General features: G+C 33.2%; 1 protein-coding gene across 19 annotated transcripts in view; it reads right to left on the bottom strand.

Moving 5' to 3' along the window:
• The window catches only part of BIRC6 (baculoviral IAP repeat containing 6), a 286722-nt gene that overhangs the window by 27517 nt on the left and 240447 nt on the right, over window positions 1–18758 (bottom strand). For 17 of the 19 annotated variants that reach the window (XM_007476045.3, XM_007476050.3, XM_007476047.3 and 14 more), the window contains 5 exons: window positions 15374–15519; window positions 14672–14782; window positions 13289–13506; window positions 11443–11604; window positions 7905–7982 (listed from right to left, as the gene is read on the bottom strand). In XM_007476045.3, coding sequence (XP_007476107.1) covers window positions 7905–7982; window positions 11443–11604; window positions 13289–13506; window positions 14672–14782; window positions 15374–15519 — 715 coding nt within the window. Of the gene's footprint in view, window positions 1–7904; window positions 7983–11442; window positions 11605–13288; window positions 13507–14671; window positions 14783–15373; window positions 15520–18758 lie in introns of those variants that run through there. The other 2 variants (XR_008915486.1, XR_458692.3) reach the window with 1 other exon arrangement.

Below are 18758 nucleotides of genomic sequence, written 5' to 3'. Positions count from 1 at the left end.
ATAGGCTTTACCACACATGTTACAGGAATATGGTTTTTCTTCCACATGAATAGTCTGATGATCGATTAGTGTTACCTTCAGTGTGAAATCCTTTCTACATTCATTACATTTATAAGGTTTCTCTCCAAAATGGACTGATGTTTTAGAAATACTATTTTCTGACTAAAAAAGCTTTTCCACGTTTATTGTAGACATAATTTTTTCTCTAAAACGAATTCTTTGATTTTGAGTAATGTTTATGCTACTGAAAATAGTCTTACCACTTTTAGTACCCAAATGTACTTTTTCTCCAGAGGGCATACTGCAATTTTTAATTAAGGTCTGAATCATACCTGAACAAGTTTCCAAGTTTATTATGTTTATAAAACATCTTTTTTGGAGCAAATTCTCTTTTCTTTATTTAGTTCTGAATAAAATCTAAATCTCCTTTGCTTTATATAATATTAGTGGAAGAAATTCTTTCCAACAGATATTCTATGTTGTGGAAAAAGAATTACTCTTAAGAAAGTCACCATGATATTTTTTACATGCATAACCTCTTATTTGACTGAGAATCTTCTGGGTTTTATACATGTCCAGAAAGTTTTTCCTTACTGTCATGCTAGAGACCACTGAGTTGGATTTTTCCACAGATAGACTTATCTCTGGAGCCAGCTTCCTGGTTTCAGGTTTGCTATCTCAATCAGCTTTTCATTCATTCACCTGACTAGGTGTTCCTTGCTGCTTCTGATATCCAAATTACTTCCCCTCACTCTAACTGGTCAATCATATTTGGTTTTGAAATTGCTAGTCTCAGCTAGACCAGATTCAGTGGTTCTTCAACATCACATTTGAGTACAGCTCCTTCTAAGAGGGGTGCAGGTGCCTCCACTCCTCTGGGGTGAAGTCGATACCACATCCTTGAATATCACTGATTCCTGGTAAAGCATACTGGGCAGGAAAATGGGATGATTTCCCTCCTCAACAGTCTTACTGGATGAAAAGGGTAGAATCTTCAGAAACCAGAGCTTCTCCCCAAGGGGACATTAAGAACTTTGAGAAGATTCTCCGAGACTCCTTCTGTCCACTTACTCTACCCATGAAATAACCTGGGTATTTAAAGTAGCTACTTGGAGCTTAGGTCTAGGAGGATAATGGTATACATATATTCAGATAAGGCTGGTCATTTAAAAACATTTGAGAATCCCTATCTGTACTTTCAAGTATATTCTTGTCAGTCTCCTTGTTAAGTGGCAAAACTTTTTCCTCTGTGTCGATAGGAGAATCAAGTTTTATAAAATAGTCAAGTATCATTTGGAGGCAAATCAAACCAATATTATGGTAGTTCAATAGATAATACTACATTTAATTAATACTGAGGTGTAACAAGGCATAATTTCCTTTTGGGATTTTTAAGTTGATTGTGAAGGTAATTTGTAAACGATTCCAAAATATTTTGAGTGGCAGTCTTGTTCTAATAAGTACTTCATCAGGCTGCATCTGTTATTTCAGAATAAAAGACTTAAAATTTTGGTCAAAGACCTTGCTTTGTTTATAAGAAAATTATTTCTTGTAGAAACTTAAAGGATTGACTCCCCCCCCCCCCCAATCCTGTGACCCATTTTGAAAACATCAGAGAAATAAAATATTGGTTATAATTTGGTGAAAAGACAAACATTTTAACATGTGCAAAAATGTTCCCCACTGAGCTTTGTTTCTGTGCTATGAAAATGAATGTTTGCTTTAGCCAGTAACACTGCAGGAGGTTAAAAGAAAGCGAACAGAGTCTAAGGATTCCAGTATAATGTTATGAAGCTAAATAATTATGATTCCAGTAGCTCAGTCATATCAATCTAATTCAGCACAAATTAACCTCAGGCAAAATATTTCTTTTTAACCTAACGACTCAAGCTATGTGTCTTCATATTACAGAATTAAAGGGGAAATGTTTGACTAACAAAATTGAGAAAAATTAAGGTTTTTTTTTCTGAATTTTGGAAAAACTTTGCTGTTTTAAGAACCTATTATATATATATATATATATATATATATATATATATGCAACTCTGTATGCATATGCAATTATGTACATAAATTGTTCTCCATGTTAAATACTACTAGTGGTGAACATGATCTGTGAACCAGTGGGAAGCAACTTAGATGTGACTATCTTTTCTATCCTGTATACACACTAAAAAGAATACTATGGATTGTAGCTATAATCACTGACTGCTACATTTGGTATTTTTTGGCTCTATATAATCAAAATCTTTTTGAAGCTCTTAGATACACAATCACCATTCTCTGCTTCTCTTCTTCAAATCTATATGCAGGTTGTGATTTTTAAAGTATGAATGAAATTTGTTAAATCAAGTTTCAGCACGGCTCTGAACAGTATCTTCTAATCACTGTATTTGTAGCTGGCCTATCACTGTATCTATAACTAGCTGTTTCTTGGGGATTTGGCATCATCCATTATTCTTTATATGACTTTTGCATCAAAGGTATATTGCAATTTGTATCACTTTTTCTAGGCCACTTTCTAGGATTTTGCCGATATATTTTTATGAATATATATATATATATGTTTTGCTGAATCTGCCTATATAATGCTCACAGATGATACCGATGAAACTTCAAAATACACATCATTACAGTAAACACCACTTAGGAGATTTGGTCTGAGATTTTGTCATACTGAAAAATTTGGTCAGTAAATGTCCCAAATGAACATATCTGCCTTTTTTTTTTTAAAACCCTTACCTTCCGTCTTGGAGTCAATACTGTGTATTGGCTCCAAGGCAGAAGAGTGGTAAGGGCTAGGCAATGGGGGTCAAGTGACTTGCCCAGGGTCACACAGCTGGGAAGTGTCTGAGGCCAAATTTGAACCTAGGACCTCCCATCTCTGGGACTAACTCTCAATCCACTGAGCTATCTAGCTGCGCCTGACATATTTGTCTTAATTTGGTTTTTTAAATTTTGTTAATCAGAGGATTATTGGATATAATACTTTCTATGCAGAGTGGACCAAACTCCGGAAAGTTTCAAGATTCTGTATGCATCACTTGGAAAGCAAAAAGAGAATTTTGTAAATCTTCAGCCAAGTCAAGCTCATATCTATATCACTAGTAGTATATCACCAAGGTAAACAAGACTTTAATGTCCTGGGACAATGTAGGTAAGGGAAGTCAAGAAGCTGTACATATAACTAGGATGAGGATTGGCTTAAGATATGAATCAGTTGGAATGAGTCATAAAAGTGGAACGCTAAACAGGATTGGATGTAGCAAAGGAACTGGAGCCCTATTTCTCCTCAGAGCTCTTCCTGTCCAGTATAAAGGGTCAGGAAGTAAACAGCAGAGTCCTCTTGATCTCAACTGTTGAATATATGTTTTGCCATTGGTTCCATTGTGGTACAGTACAGGTAAAGATGACACATGGAGAAAATTCCTTGTACTAATGGAAGTTGGCATTTTATTTGACACTTGTCTAAGTTGTTAAGTGATTTACCTAGGATCACGCAATCTGTAAGTGTCACAAGGGAGCAAAGACTTAAGTCTTTATGGTTCTAGGGCCAGCTCTCTATTCACTATATAATGCTACTTCTTGTAAAGAAGAAGCTAAAAAATCAGAGTTGTCTCTGTCACTAGGAAGGGTAAGTTACAGTTTTTCATTATCACCAACCTGTGTGGAGAGGTTGCCTTTGCAAAAGGAAAAAAAAAAACACTCTGTGGAGCCAGACACAAGCCCAAGAGAAGGCAGAGACATCAAGTTTGATTCAAAGAAGACCACATGTGTCATGTGTATGGTATCTTCTTACTGTATTATTATTTCATTTTGAGAAGAGGTAAAAAAACTTACTGAAGTGAGTATAGTCAGGCCTTTTTGGTATCCATCACCAGGTATTTATTATATCCTAAATATCAAACTCAAATCTCTTCCCTGTCTTCAGTGTCACAGAGTACAAAATGATGGTGTTCTCTTTTATCATAACTTTGTGGACAAATGCTTCAATTAGAATGTATTCCATTTCAGGTCTAGAAGATCTCATTTTCCTCCTTTCTTAATCCTTGTGATGTAGTGTCAAAGGCTGTTCATTCACATCCACATTAAGCCTATCTTTATCTAAATCTCTTTCCTTTTCTGCCTTTTCCTTCAGATATGCTACGGAGAACCCCAAGTCTATCACTAATAAATTTCCCTTTATTTTCTTTAACATTCCTTCCATCACCTTCCTGCACTTATGGAAAGCTAAATATATCAGCAAATGATGCATCCCTGTCCACAATCACCTATCTTTTTTTGATCCTTATCAATATTCTGTAATAGCTTTCTTCATGTGTTCTATTTGGACCAGGTAGAAGAGATATTCCTTGATCATCAATACCACTTATAGATTTGTATCCCTCCCTCCACTGATGTTCACCCCACCCATTTATATTACTATATCCAGATTCTTGAAATTATATACTAAGCCCCACCCCACCAAGTCATTCTTATTTTCAAAGATCTCTTCAGTATTTGGCTCATAGTCTTCTACTCCACACCAATTCTACTGAAAATTTCTTTAGATAAACTAGAAAACAAAAACAACTCACCCAAATTTTACTTTCTGCCTTAAAAAAGCTTCATTTTTCCTATTATAACCTCAAGCTGTCATTTTCTTTCCTTCCTTTCACAGTCAAATTCACAGAAAGCAATGCTAAGTTATATCCTTCCTATACACTCTTTCCTCTTAATTATTTCTTAATATCTTCCAATCTAGCTTCCAACATTCTCCAGTTCCCTATGATACCGTGACTGCTAAATCCTCTAATCTTGTCTAAGGCTACCTTCTTCTTAACTTCTCTGCATTATTTTATACTGACAACCACTAGATTGATTTAAAACTTGTTTTTATGAGCTGCCTCTTAAGGAAAGATTTTCCTGATCCACCTAGTTGTTAGTTCACTCTCCCTTTTCTAATTATTGTATAAGTATTTAGAATCTCTTAGTTTTTCAGAGCTTTTATAAAGTGAAATTAGAGATCACATATACACCTTTCCTAGGGATGCATTTTTATATCAAACTTACCAAGATATAAATGACTTCTCTTAGATGACTATATCTAGATTTTTATGTTAAATAATCCTCTGAATTATTGGGAGTTTTCTAGTTTAAGTCAAAACATTTATTATATCTTTAAAAAAAAAACAGACTAAATATATCATTTTTTACTTTACTATTGTAAGTACTGTATTACATGAAGTGTAAACCGCCCCCCCCCCCTCCGAACTAAATATATCATGGAATAATCTTGGGATTATTTATGAATCTTTTAATTAAATTAACCATGGTTTAGAGGCTATCAGATAATCTCTTAATACAGATGATAATTGAGATGATTAAAATACAGAAACTTTGATGCTATTTTCTGTACTTCTCTATTTGTTAAGCAGCAAAAAAATTTTGTAGGGTCTTGTAAGTTAAGTTACATTAATCTTGAAAATATCCATGGCTATGGATATATAGCAAGAACATCTTGTCAACAATCATTCTAATATGCTACATTAACTTCTAAAGCCAAGTGATCTTTCTTCTTTGAAAATGATACAAGAAATCTTTGTAGCTATTTCTATACTTTAGTATAAGCACTTTCCTCCAGCATGATTATTCACATATTGTTTGAGATGTCACTTGACAGCTTGACAGAATCAGAGGATCACAGACACAGAGGTAGAAGAGACACTTCTTGGAAGACATCTCTTCCTCAATTCCCTCCTCTTTTTATAGCTGATGAAACTGAATTCCACACAAGAGACTTGCCTAAGGACACAAAAGTAAGTATCACAGAAAGAATTTGAACTCAAGTTCTTTGACTGCAGAACCAATGTTCAATCCAATGTAATGCCCTGAATGATCAAGAAGTCATTTTTTATTCACTTTGGCACTCTGAAGGGAAGAGGGGGAGGCTATATAAACACAATTAAGATTTGTGATCTGTCAATGTTGCCTTCAGAAGAAAGATCCATAGGTTCTTCAGGACATAACTCATAAACTAGATATCTTTGGGACCCTTATACCAATAACCAAGATTATTTCATTGTTGTGTTATTTCAAGAATCAACTTATTTCTAAATTAGTATTGAACCATAGGAGTTGAACCTATGGCATGTGTGCCAGAGGGGGCACTCAGGACCCTCTCTTGTGGGCATGCCTCTGTCAATCCAGCAGAGTTCGTCAGAGGGACATGGGGCCAGGCTGCTCCCCTCCTCTTCTCCACACATGTCTAAGGACATTTTTCACATCATCCACCCCTCTGATAAAAGATTTGCCTTCACTGGTATAGAACAATACTTAAACTTTTGGAGTTACACGGCCAAGTTTCAAAGGAAAAACTAACATTTTCACATCTATCTTCAGGCAATTAAAATGAAAACTTAAAGAAAGACAGCTACTATTTGGCAAAGAAATTAGTCAGATTTCTTATTTAATTTTCAGGGAAAAAATGTTATGACAAGTATTGCTTATGATAAAGAGGCACTGCTAGTTTGTTAACAACCCAATTTTCCTCATTGTTTGTATAGTTAGAAATAGACCTATTGCCTCCTGAATAAATACTATAAAAAAAAATTAAGGACCTTAGTTTGTAAAACTTCATCTTTTCAAAACGTGTTAAAGAAATATATGTAATCAAGGAAGGATGTAGAACAAAATAAATAAGAAGGTGTCACCATAATCAAAGAGAAGCGCAATCAAGAAACAACGATGGGGGACATCTGGGTGGTTCAGTAGATTGAGAGCCAGGCCTAGAGATGGGAGGTCCTGGGTTCAAATATGGCATCAGACACTTCTTAGCTGTGTGACCCTGGACAAGTCACTTAACCCCCATTGCCTGGCCCTTACCACTCTTCTGCTTTGCAGCCAATACACAGTATTGGCTCCAAGATGGAAGGTAAGGTTTTAAAAGAAAAAAAGCTTAATTCATACTAACAATAGTGATTAAAATATTCTTAAGAGAAAATAAAGTGTTTCAAGTTCTCTGAACTTTCATAATGGATACTGAGGGATATTTTCTCATATTATTGTAATAGCTACCTTATTCCTAACATTATGCAACAACAACAAAAAAGCATAACAAAACAAGATGCTATGTATTAATCAATCAGTTTTTAAACAGGATGATTCACTGAATGTCATATTACACAACGGATGCAAATGAAAAATCAATGACCCAAGAGACGAGGGTGCTTGTCTTACCTTGGTGAAATACTATGTGACCTGGGCAAACAAATGCCCTTTTCTGAGGATGAATTTCCTAATCTCTACAATGAAGTTTGTGAAAGGTATGGATATGGATGCAGGGGAAAGAGTCTTAGATTTAGAGTTAGCAAGAGGACTTAGGTTTAGATACAGGACTCTTCTCCTTACTACCTAACACTTCTGGTTTTGAAACTTATTTCTCTGGACTTTAGTTTCCTCATCTATAAAATGAGAGAGGTAGATTAGATGATCTCATTTACTTTAGCTCTTAAATTCTGCTATCTCATTTTCTAAGCTAATTCTAAAGTCCCTCGGAATTTGAAAGTGCTCTTCTAAAGAATTTGGATAAGAACAAACCTAAGGCAACAGCTCAGGTCTTCTAATAATAATTAGCTATTATATAGAACTTGACAGTTAGCAAAGTACTTTACATTAATTGGGAGATTTTTATAGTACTCAATATTGTAGTAACTCTTTTCCAACCTATAAGACTAATTAGTTTTTTCAATTTTGGAATAATTAGAGATAAAGACAATTTAAGAATGCACATGGAACTAGGAAAAAAGCACTGAAATATCAAGAAACCTGAAATCATTTTATTAAAAAAAAATTTTTAAAGACCCAGAAATTAAAAAAGCAAATCTCAAAAGCAATAGTCAATATATTTTCTCCAATTTCCTTACTTGTAAAAAGCTTGATGTCTGAGGATTCCATTTCTCTTCTGGTCTTCCATGCCACGTATTTAATATGCTTAAACAAACCTGAAGAGAAACAAAGCTTTAATGGCAAAATTGTATGGTGAAGAATATGAACAAAAACTGTTAATGTTAGAAGAAAAACATAACTTCATATTACAACAACCTTATCTCTCTCAACTGTTAAAGATATGGAAAAGGAATGGGCATTTTTAGGCCCATTATCTGAATGTCACTATAATATCTCTTAATTGAAAAATTATTAAGCATATTTTAAAAAAGTATTCTTGGAAATCAGAGTTCTAAAGAATTCTTATGGTGAGGAGTTAAGGAAGAGAAAATGTTTGGTGATATGCCTTGTGGTATTCTTGAAGATGAAGGTTCCATTACGAGTGAAAAAGGCAGGTAAAAATGCATACAAATGAAGGCTGCTTAGTGGTAAAATTTATCTCAGAATCATAGCTGTAGAGATGGAAGGGATATGAGAAACTACTGAGTCAAAATCTATCATTTTACATAGAAGAAGCCTAAAGCACAGGGAAATTAAATGATGTACATAAGGTAAATGCTTAAATTAGTAAAATATGATGTTATTTCACTTTGAGACAAAGTCTGCTCTGTAAGTAAGTGTGCATAATTTCATCAAATTTGGAAAAAGGAATAGTATTTCTGGAAAAAATTCAGATGACTAGAAGGCTTTAGTAGCTTCAAAGTGAATGAACAGATTCAGAATACTGTGAAGAATTATGATATAATAAATTATTTGGGGGACTTAAGATGTTCTTTTAAGAAAGGCAGGACAAGGTAAAATAGCTGAGTGAGAGCCAACCATAAGTGTACTCATTAATAATCTTATATTATGTCTGGAAATAAAATCAGAATAGGCTCATTTTATGAAAAAGAAAATATATTTGTCTTAAAAAAAGGAATCTATTTAAGATTTATCCCTTGTACTCTGTTGTAATAGTCTTTCAGTGTGGGCAAAAATTAATAAGCAATCTGGCTCATGTAGAAAATGCTTTCTGTTTGGAAAGAAGTTTATAGTTTAGATTTTCACACCCATGATACCCTTTATTTGCCCATCTCTCTTGTATTGATATTATTCTCATTTTTAAAACAAGAAAATCAATACAGAGAGAAGCTAGATGATTTGGCTGATTAAACAAAGTTAGTGATGAAATATTGATTTAGTAATTTGCTAGGCCTGGTACCATGACTATTAAACACTGCCACAAGGGAATGATTTTCTTTTGTTTATCTTGATATTAAGACAGGCTAGATGGGTTTGGTGGGTAGACAGGTAGTCTCTGAGCCAGGAATACCTGTGTTCAAGCACATAGTAATGTATATCTGATCCTGAGCAAGTCATCTCCCTTCTTGGTAAGACTAAGACTAAATTACAGAACAGGTGAAGGGATTTTCCTTATCCAAGTGTTCCCAATGTCAGTTAAAATCATAGATCTTGTACCCTAATCCCATAACTATCTTGATAACAACTGTTTTCATGCTGTAGGTTATATAGTGTTGTTTTTTTTTTAAACCCTTACCTTCTGTCTTAGAATCAATACTGTGTATTGGTTACAAGAAAGAAGAACAGTAAGGGCTAAGCAATAAGGATTAAGTTACTCGCCAAGAGTCACACAGCTAGGAAGTATTGGAGGCCAGATTTGAACCTAGAACCTCCCATCTCTAGGCTGTGCTTCTTCAAAAACCCCATTTTCCTTAAGTTAATGTTTTTAAAAATATTTTCCCATATTTACATGATTCATTTTCTTTTCCTCTCTCTCCCCCTTCCCCTCTGGAAGGCAATAAACTCTTCCATTGGGTTATGCAAATGTTATCACTTATACCTATTTTATTATTATTCATTTTTGCAATAAAGTAAACTTTTAACATTCAAACCCCAAATCATATACTCATATTAACAAATGATAAGTCATATATTTTTCTTCTGTGTTTCTACTCCCAGTTTTTTTTTTCTTGATGTGGAAAGCATTCTTTACTCCTAAGTCCCTTCGGATTGTCTTCTAGTTATTGTTCCACAATGTTTCACTTTCTGTGTATAAATGTTCTTTTGGTTCTGCTCTTTTCATCCTGTTCACATCAGTTCCTGGAGGTTCTTTCAATTCATATAGAAATTCTCCAGCTCATCATTCCTCACAGCACAATAGTATTTCATCACCATCATATACCACAACTTGTTTAGCCATTCTCCAATTGAGACACCCCCTCATTTCACAAATTTTCTGCCACCACAAAAAGCGCGGCTATGAATATTTTGTACAAACATTTTTCATTATCTATTTAGGGTACAAACTTAGTAATGGTATTGCTGAACCAAAGGGTATTCACTCTTTTAAAGCCCTTTGGGCATAATTCCGAATTTAGGCTTGGCTTTCAAACCACTGAGGAACCAAGTTGTCCACATTAGTGTTTTAATATAATACTTATTCACAGATTAACTTAAAAGAAAACATTTTTCTTCTTTTTAAGGAACCATAAAGGAGAGGACTACACTTGCCGCTAGCAAAAACATTTTAAAATAATTAAGAATACTGCTTTAATTTCAAGGCCAGGAGCAAGTAACAAGTTTTAAGTGTAATCACTATTGTTTTTGTTTTTTTGGGGGTGGGGGGCAGCCCACACATTTGTAAACAAAGCAAAGATACATTAATGACTTCTGAAGTATTCTTCAAATGGTATCCCTTCAAGTAAATTTGTCATGTAAATCAAAGTTAAGAGCTCAGTTTCTTATTACCAAAAAAGGTGTGAGTATAGTCTATATAGTTCTAATTTTTTAAAATGCTGTAGTACAATCAGGATATAGTTTGTACTGAAAGCATAGAAAATATCACCCTATAAAAGGTCTTGTGCAACTTTAGAAATAATTTTTATTAAACTTAAGGAACAACTTTTTTTTTATTAGAACCTCTCCTAATTAATCTGAAGATAATAACAAAAAAAAAAGATGAAAAATACACATTTTCTCCCAACTTTAGCTTTGAGAAATGCACATATTTTAACTATAAAAAGGCAAGGAGTAAATCACAAGCTTATAAATGAGGTGGACTGGATTATTACTGCCTTAGAAAAACTGTCTAGGAACACATGAAAGGGGAAAAAAAACTGGGAAATGGTGGGGATAAAGGCAATCATTAGCTCTGGCTATTACTGAAATTTCAGGTGGCAGTAGCTTTTAAGCTAATTGTTTTCTTTTGTTTCTTTGAAATGTAAGGTATGTACCAATGGAGAACTCCTTTACCTTTATGATCCTGAGGTAGATGGTTTCTTAAAAAGGGATGTTATGACTAATTCACCAAGTGCAGGGGAGCTTACTTGTGTGCCTTTCCTAACTGGGGTGGTTTTTTTTTTTTTAATTTGAGTATCTGATGCACATAGGAAGAGAAATCTTAAAGAATTCACTCTTGTTCAATATAGAGAAACAAGAAAACCAAATTATGAATATACACTGGCAACATTACAAAAAATATTTTTGATCAATGAAAAAAGTTTTAAAGTAAATTACCTTGCCATCATTATAAAGATTTGGATTGAATCGCACACTATGGCCACCAGTTGTCTCCAAATTCACAAGTGGGGGTGAACTGGGATAGTCTTGTGGAAAATAGACATCAAATTCAAAGCATCCATTTGCATAAGGAGTATCTGCTGGGCCTGTAATTAGAACCTAATATGCAGAGAGAGAAAAAAAAAAGAAAATCACATTAAGCAGCTTAAGATATGTGATAGATTTAGATTCTTCTGTGGAAAATCAAAAGCACAATCTAGTACAAAATAAAGAGAGCTTTCTTTAATCATTTAATCACTGACATATATTGAGACAAAAAAAAATCCTAATTCTGGTCCTCAAGAAGTTGACAAAATAAAGGGTGAAAAAGATACATATTCAAAATAAACAAGTTTTGTTTGGTGAGAGCAAGAGGAAGGCACTAATAGTTTGAGGAAATTTAGTCCAGACCTCAGAAGAGATGGTACTTGACCTTGATCTTGAAGCAAACCAGAGATTCTAAGAGGTGAAGGTGAGGAGAGAACACATTCCAAGAGTAGAAGACATCCAGTGCAAAGGCAGAGATTGGAGATAAAATTTAGTATAATAGGCAGGCCCATTTGTATGAGGAGTATGTAAAGGGAAGTATGGAAAAGAAAGCTGAGACCAAGTTGTGAAAAGTGCTGAATGATAAAGGAGTTTAAATTTAATCTCAGTAGTGAAAGGGAGGCCTTTTTATTGAGGGCAGACTTATGTTTTAGTCCACGTGAGGATTTTTCAGATATTATTATGAGAATTAAGTTAATTCAGCTCATAGATCAGATATTAGGTAAGGAGACAAGAGAGGAAGGGTGTTACAAGCATGGGGAATGGCCAGTGAAAATACCAGCAGTTGGGAAATACCTTTCTCTACTATTATAATCTCCAAAAAGATCATTGGATTATAGATTAGGGCTACAAGAGGGCTCAGAGACCAAAATTTAACCTCTCATATTTGAAATGAAAGAACAGGGGCTTACAGAAGTATATGCCAGCTATTAAATGGCAGAGGTAGGATTAAAATCCCCTTTACCCCAATTTGAGCATTTTTCTGATTGGAGCACACTACCTTGACACTTGCCTTTCCCAGGACAATCTTTTTTATGCATAGAACTAATTTCACTAATCACCATCTTCCTACTGTTCATCAAATAATATTAAAAACTTTCTCCCTATGATTCAAGGTCCTTTACAATAGTGGAGCCAATTCAATTAGAAACAAACATCAGTAATTCACATATAACAAAGTATGTAGGCTTCATGTTGACACAGTTTCAAAATATGTTATTATATATGCTTTATTTTATTTTTGATTTATTTTGTTAAATATTTCCCAATTAAATTTTAATCTGATCCAGCAGTACTCCAGAAGCATTATGGACCATGTATAGCACCAGGAGCACTAGTATTTATTTCATTCTGGCCTTATTGCCTATTGTTCCCCTAGGCTCCTTCCCATGCTTGATTCAGGCACAATGTACTGATTACTCTGTCTTTTGAATATTTCTTGAGCTTTCATGCTTTCTTGCTTTTGCTCTTTCCATTCCTTATGCTTGGAATGTTGATCTTCTCTGCTTTGCTTACTAGATTCCTAGGCATATTTTAAATTACCAAGTCATATGTGGAAGCCATCTTTGATATTCTCAGATTGCTAAATCCCTAACAACCTCTTACCTTGTCCTTCACATACCACTTGCTAATATACATGAAATGAATTTTTAGAAAAAATATTTCTTGCCCCAAATTTATAATATTATGCCTGGTCTGCACCTTCTGATGAACAATAAGCATGATGGAAGGAAAAAAATTAAAATATAGAAAATACCTTCATGATGTCAAGACGTTCTTCATCACAGCGTACAAAGACACTGGAAGATGATGACAGAGGCAGTGATGTGGAAAGTGTCACAGCTTCCTGGGCAAGACGTCTTGCTCTGGCAGCACTATTTGCATCACTTGCATTTTTCACTTGTGACATGTAGTGATAATTTACTTTAAAGCCCAATTTCCCATCATCATCTTCAGAAACCATTTCGAAAGTATCTGGGATAAAAAAAAGAAAAAAAGGTGAAGTAGTATATGTTAAAAAAATAAAATTTAAATTTGCAAATTAAAAAATTAGTAATTATGAAAACATGCAAATTTGACTTCCCAATCTTACAGATTACTATACTATATGGTGCAGTAACAATGAATTGTTATTTTTTAAAACCTCTTCTTTCTTAATATCTACCCTTAAGATCAAGATCCTCTAAACTCTAGGCTTGATACTTTATCAACTGTGCTATCTAACTATCCCAATAACAATGAATTACTAATGAAATTTAAAAACAATTAATGGAGATGTTTCATTCTTTTTCTTTTCGTTTTTTTTTTTAGCTACCTGCTAGAGGGGACAAAAATTAGTATGAGATTCTTTTATGATTATTATAATATGGCTTTGGTAATCCCTTTTATTTCTAGATTAAGTATCCATTTTGAATTTATTTTGGTGTATATACTTGCTGGGTTTATTTATATAACAAGAATTTGAGGCCTTTGTCTATTCATGCTTCCATTGTCTAGAAGTTCTTTTGCATGTGACTATTCTTCCAAACTATTTCCTGGAACTGAATAATAGTATTCCAGTTGTGGTTTGACTAAGGTAGGGTATAGTGATACTAGTAACATTTTAGTAGTGACAATTATAATTTCTTTTTGAACTCTCTCTTTATCTAGGCCTTTTAGAAACTTGGATAGTCCAGCGGCACAGTGGCTAGAATACTAGACCTGGAGTTAGGAAGAATCTTGCCTTATATACTTAATAGCTATGTGTTTCTGAGCAAATCATTTAGCCTTTATTTACTTCATTTTCTTCATCTATTGAATGTGGAACTTAATAGCACCTAACTCAAAGGGCTGTTGGGAGGATCAAAGAAAATAAAAATTGTAAAGAACGTAATAGTGTCTGGTACAGAGTTAGCACTCTATTAATGTTATTATTATTATTATATTTTCAAAGTTCAGCAGAGGTGATACTTTCTTTACAAAGTCAGCCAACTCTAATTACCAATATGCCTTCTTGCTCACAGTACATTATACTTATATGCATACAAATAGTATCCATCCTAGTATTAAATGCAGAATATTAAGAATTTAATAGATCTCTTTCAATCATTTTTATAATCAATGAATAATTTTAAAAACAAATATCAAGACTTTAACTCACCAAACTGTAACTTTTTCATGACAGCTACATACTTTTCTTCAAGTGACCTTAACACTGACAGAGGTTTTGGTTTCACAGCTGCCTTCTTTGAATACTCAGCCAGTTTTTTTTCTGTCATTTGATATTTTAAGACAAATAACATCTGATTATTGATTTTAGAAAAAAGATTATAATCAAAAAGACTTTATTTTTACAATTCAAGTTAATGAGTTCATAATATCAATAAACAATCTATTACATGTATTATAATTTTTATAATAACTAACAAAACATTTGCTCCTTTCTATTTTAAGCACATTTACAATAAGACGAGATAATAAATCTAAATGGAATTTTCCAATAATCAAAAAATAAATAAATTAACAGAAAAAGTAGCAAAGTTAAACTTTTTTAGAGCTAGTTTTTAAAATTTAATTTAAAATTATTTTCTCATTAATTAAATTACAATTTGATCTTTGTCTATAACTTCTTAAAATAAAGAATATATAAAATTAAATTATAAATTTAATACATAGTAAATTATTAATTTTTAGTATGTTCATTCACTTTTCTGAAAATATCCATATTATATTGAAATTAAACAATATATAACAAAAAAACTGGGTTGAGAACAATATAAGCTTTCAATAAATAAATATGTTCAAACTTAATCAGTTAATAGAATATTTTAAGCAGATTACATATACGAAAAGGTTATTTTACCTTGATTTGCTTGCCGTAAACTGGTGGTGGCTGCATAAACTATTTCAGCAGTTTTTTGAATGTCTGGTACCAAAAGAGTGAGTCCTTCAGGTTCTTGATCAGATGCATCTGGTTTTACTCCTGTTTTAGCCTTATCCTTTTTGGATCTGGATTTTTTAAAGGAACATAAGAGGAAAAATATGATTGTAGGGCTTAAACATAACAATTGATAACAGTAATTACTAGTATTAAAATAAAAATGAATTTCGCTTTTACCTATGATCAAATTCTAATGTATGATATGAGAGGCATTAAGAAGAGAGTTGTTAATGTAAGAAATCATACAAAATCATTCAGTTTAGATTAATTAAAAATGCAAGAGGCCATCTTTTCTCCAAATTAAAACACTTGCAAAAGTTAATATTGTTATGGGTTATCTTAAAATTACTTGGTTAGATGACATGATGGTTTCCCCTTGCCACCGATATACTCTTAGTTTTTGCATCAAGAGAGTAAATGAAGAAGGGTTTTCTGACCTGTAAATATGGTTAAAAACAGGGAACAAACAAAACACAATATTCTACCAATTTTGGTATTTTCTAATAGTACTAATACCATATCAGTGGCACAATAATTTAATCTAAACTCAGGAAGTTAAGAAGGATTAAATATAATTTCAATAGTTTAAGAAGGACTTTTCAGTTCAACTGGAATTTAAATGTACACAGATATATTTGAATAACATGATCTTTTAGGTCCATGTCATAGAAGCTTGTTATAAACAAAAGATATAACAAAACATTTCTAAGTGACAGAAACACTAAAGTACTAAACAAAACAGAAGATGCATTTCATACTAAATTCTATTAAGACAGGAAAGGAATATAGTATGTGTTTTCCCCTAAGAATATTTGTAATCTAGAAAATCAAACCTTAATTTTGCCTTTTTTTTGTTAGAAAATTTTAATAACACCCCAGGCTAATAATAATGCAGTTTAAAATATCATTTAAAAACATCATAGTAAGTTCATGAATAATACTGCAAATTGTACTTCCATTAACATTATTTTAAGCTAAATCTTCAGTCTCTTTATAGTCTAATCTGCATAAAGAAATGTATAAAAATATTTTGCTCTTTATAATTGTTATTTAATCATAGTAATCATTCATGTTAAATTTCAAGTGAAGTTAATAACTATAATCCATTCATTTGTGCATCGTTTCTTATTATCAAAAATGACCACTGCTTAAAATGTATACATATCCATGAACCTAACCAAATAAAAATTATCATTAAAATATAAGTTTATTAACAAAAATACAATTTATTTTCCAGGTCAACTATATTTTTCCTTCTAATAGGATATTTGTTTATATTCAATTAATTCAAGCAACCTGGAATGATCATGACTCAGCATTCTAAATGACGATTAAGTCAAAGAAGAGTAGTTAACCAAAACACAGTAATCATTTTGAAATAAAAGTTCAAACAATTAAATGCAATTTCAAAAAATGAATTAATGTCAACACAAAGAATCTTTTCTTATCAGAAAAAAATAAAATCTCTGGTGAAAGGTCTAAAATAATTGGAAACATCTAAAAGATAAATAGGTAGGCCTTCACAGTTAACAAAACAGAGCAATGGAATCCAAGGGCAATCAGGTCCAAAACATGGATATGTATACACTGTATGTGAAACTGAATGAAAGTGAAGTTTTCAGTATGTGATGGGGTTAGTAGTTGAAGATGTCCTTGTAATTGTACCGAGTAAAAGGTAAAATGGTCCCTGACCCCATACACCATTGCTTATAATTAATTAATCTTCGTAATACCGAAATCAGGAAGCTTCCTTGGCCTTTGCTCAAACTTATTTTTTACCCTCACTGTGACCTCCCATCAACCCTACCCCCACTTCTTGCCCATTCAATTATGTCAGTTTTGGCTTTAACTTTCTTCTCTTTACAATCCTGACCCTATGAGTGAATAGTTCAATTTATTTTCCACATTTGGATCATTGCCTCTCTTGTCAAATTTCAACACTGAGTCACATAGGGCACAGAAAAGCAGCATTATGGAACTGGGTCTGGTGTCACAAAGAATTGGATTTAGGTTCCAATTTTGTCATTTGTTAGTAGTATCAACTTGGTCTAGTCACTTAACTTTTCAGCAAAATAAGGTTAGTCCATTTTCAGTTCTATATGGATGAAACTCTTATCAATGATCTTCTTTAGTCCTACTCTCATTTGGCTGGGCACAGCTTAATAAGTCATAATACACTTTTGGAATATTTTCTTTTTTTAAATTGGCTTCTTCTTGATGCATAATATTAAAACCATTTCTCCTTTATCCTTAAAAAATCATCTTCACTTCAGGCTGCAACTCCCTCAAACTATTGCCCTACATATCCCCTCCAATTCAATGACAAGGTTCAAGCTAAAAAAAGAGCTGCTTATGATTGCTGCACTAAACATTCACTTTTCAACTTCACAGAATGAGGCTTCTAACCCCATCAGTCTAATGAAACTATTCTCTTCTTCAAAGTTACGATCTTTTTATTACTAATTACAATAGCTTTTTCTCAACCTTTATATGCCGAGTTCTATGTAATACAGATTACCACCCTCAATTCTATTTAATAACCTATCATCATTTCCTCCTCTTTTCCTGGCCATTGTCATAATGCTTTCTCCTGCTTTTCCCCTTCCCACAGTTCCTTCTCGGTCTCCTTGGCTAGATGATCACCACCTTCCATTTTCAGTTCCTTTAAGGAAGGTGTCTCTAAAGGTTCTGTCTTAGACCCTCTTCTTCCACACTCTCCCATGGCAATCTCATTAGTTGCATGAATTCAATTATTTTCTCTGTGCATATTAATTAAATTCGTTGTGGCTCCCTCAATCTTCTGCCAAAGAAATTTTAATGTAGATACAATTGAACACTGTCAGCTGCCTGCTGGATATCTCCATGTAGGACCAAAGTAGAATTACTTTTTTTCCTGTTAAACCTATCCCTTCTAAAAGCTTTCTTATCCCCATGTCATCATTCTTCTAGTTACCTAAATCTCAAACCTCAACTTTTGTGTCTTCCACTCCTTTATTAAATTTGTTACCAAATTTTATCACTTCTACTTCCACACAATTGTTTGCCTCTGTTCTCTTCCCTCCATATACATAGTCATAATGGTAGTTTCAGGTCTTTATCAGCTTTCTCTTAAAAGAACAACTAACATCAACTTGCATCCTGTCTGCTCCCCTTTTTGCACTCTCCATAAAGCTGCCAAACAATCTGCATAGTCTATATTACCTGCAGCTAAAAAATACTCTTGCCTCTAGGATAAAAGAAAAATTCATCTTCTTGGCACGTAAAACTTTCAGTAACCTGGTTTCAAAATACTCCTACCTTTATTTTA

This window comes from Monodelphis domestica, chromosome 1 (genome assembly GCF_027887165.1).
Source record: "Monodelphis domestica isolate mMonDom1 chromosome 1, mMonDom1.pri, whole genome shotgun sequence".
In the NCBI taxonomy this organism is placed as follows: Eukaryota; Metazoa; Chordata; class Mammalia; order Didelphimorphia; family Didelphidae; genus Monodelphis; species Monodelphis domestica.
This window is presented reverse-complemented; position numbering and strand designations above follow the sequence as displayed.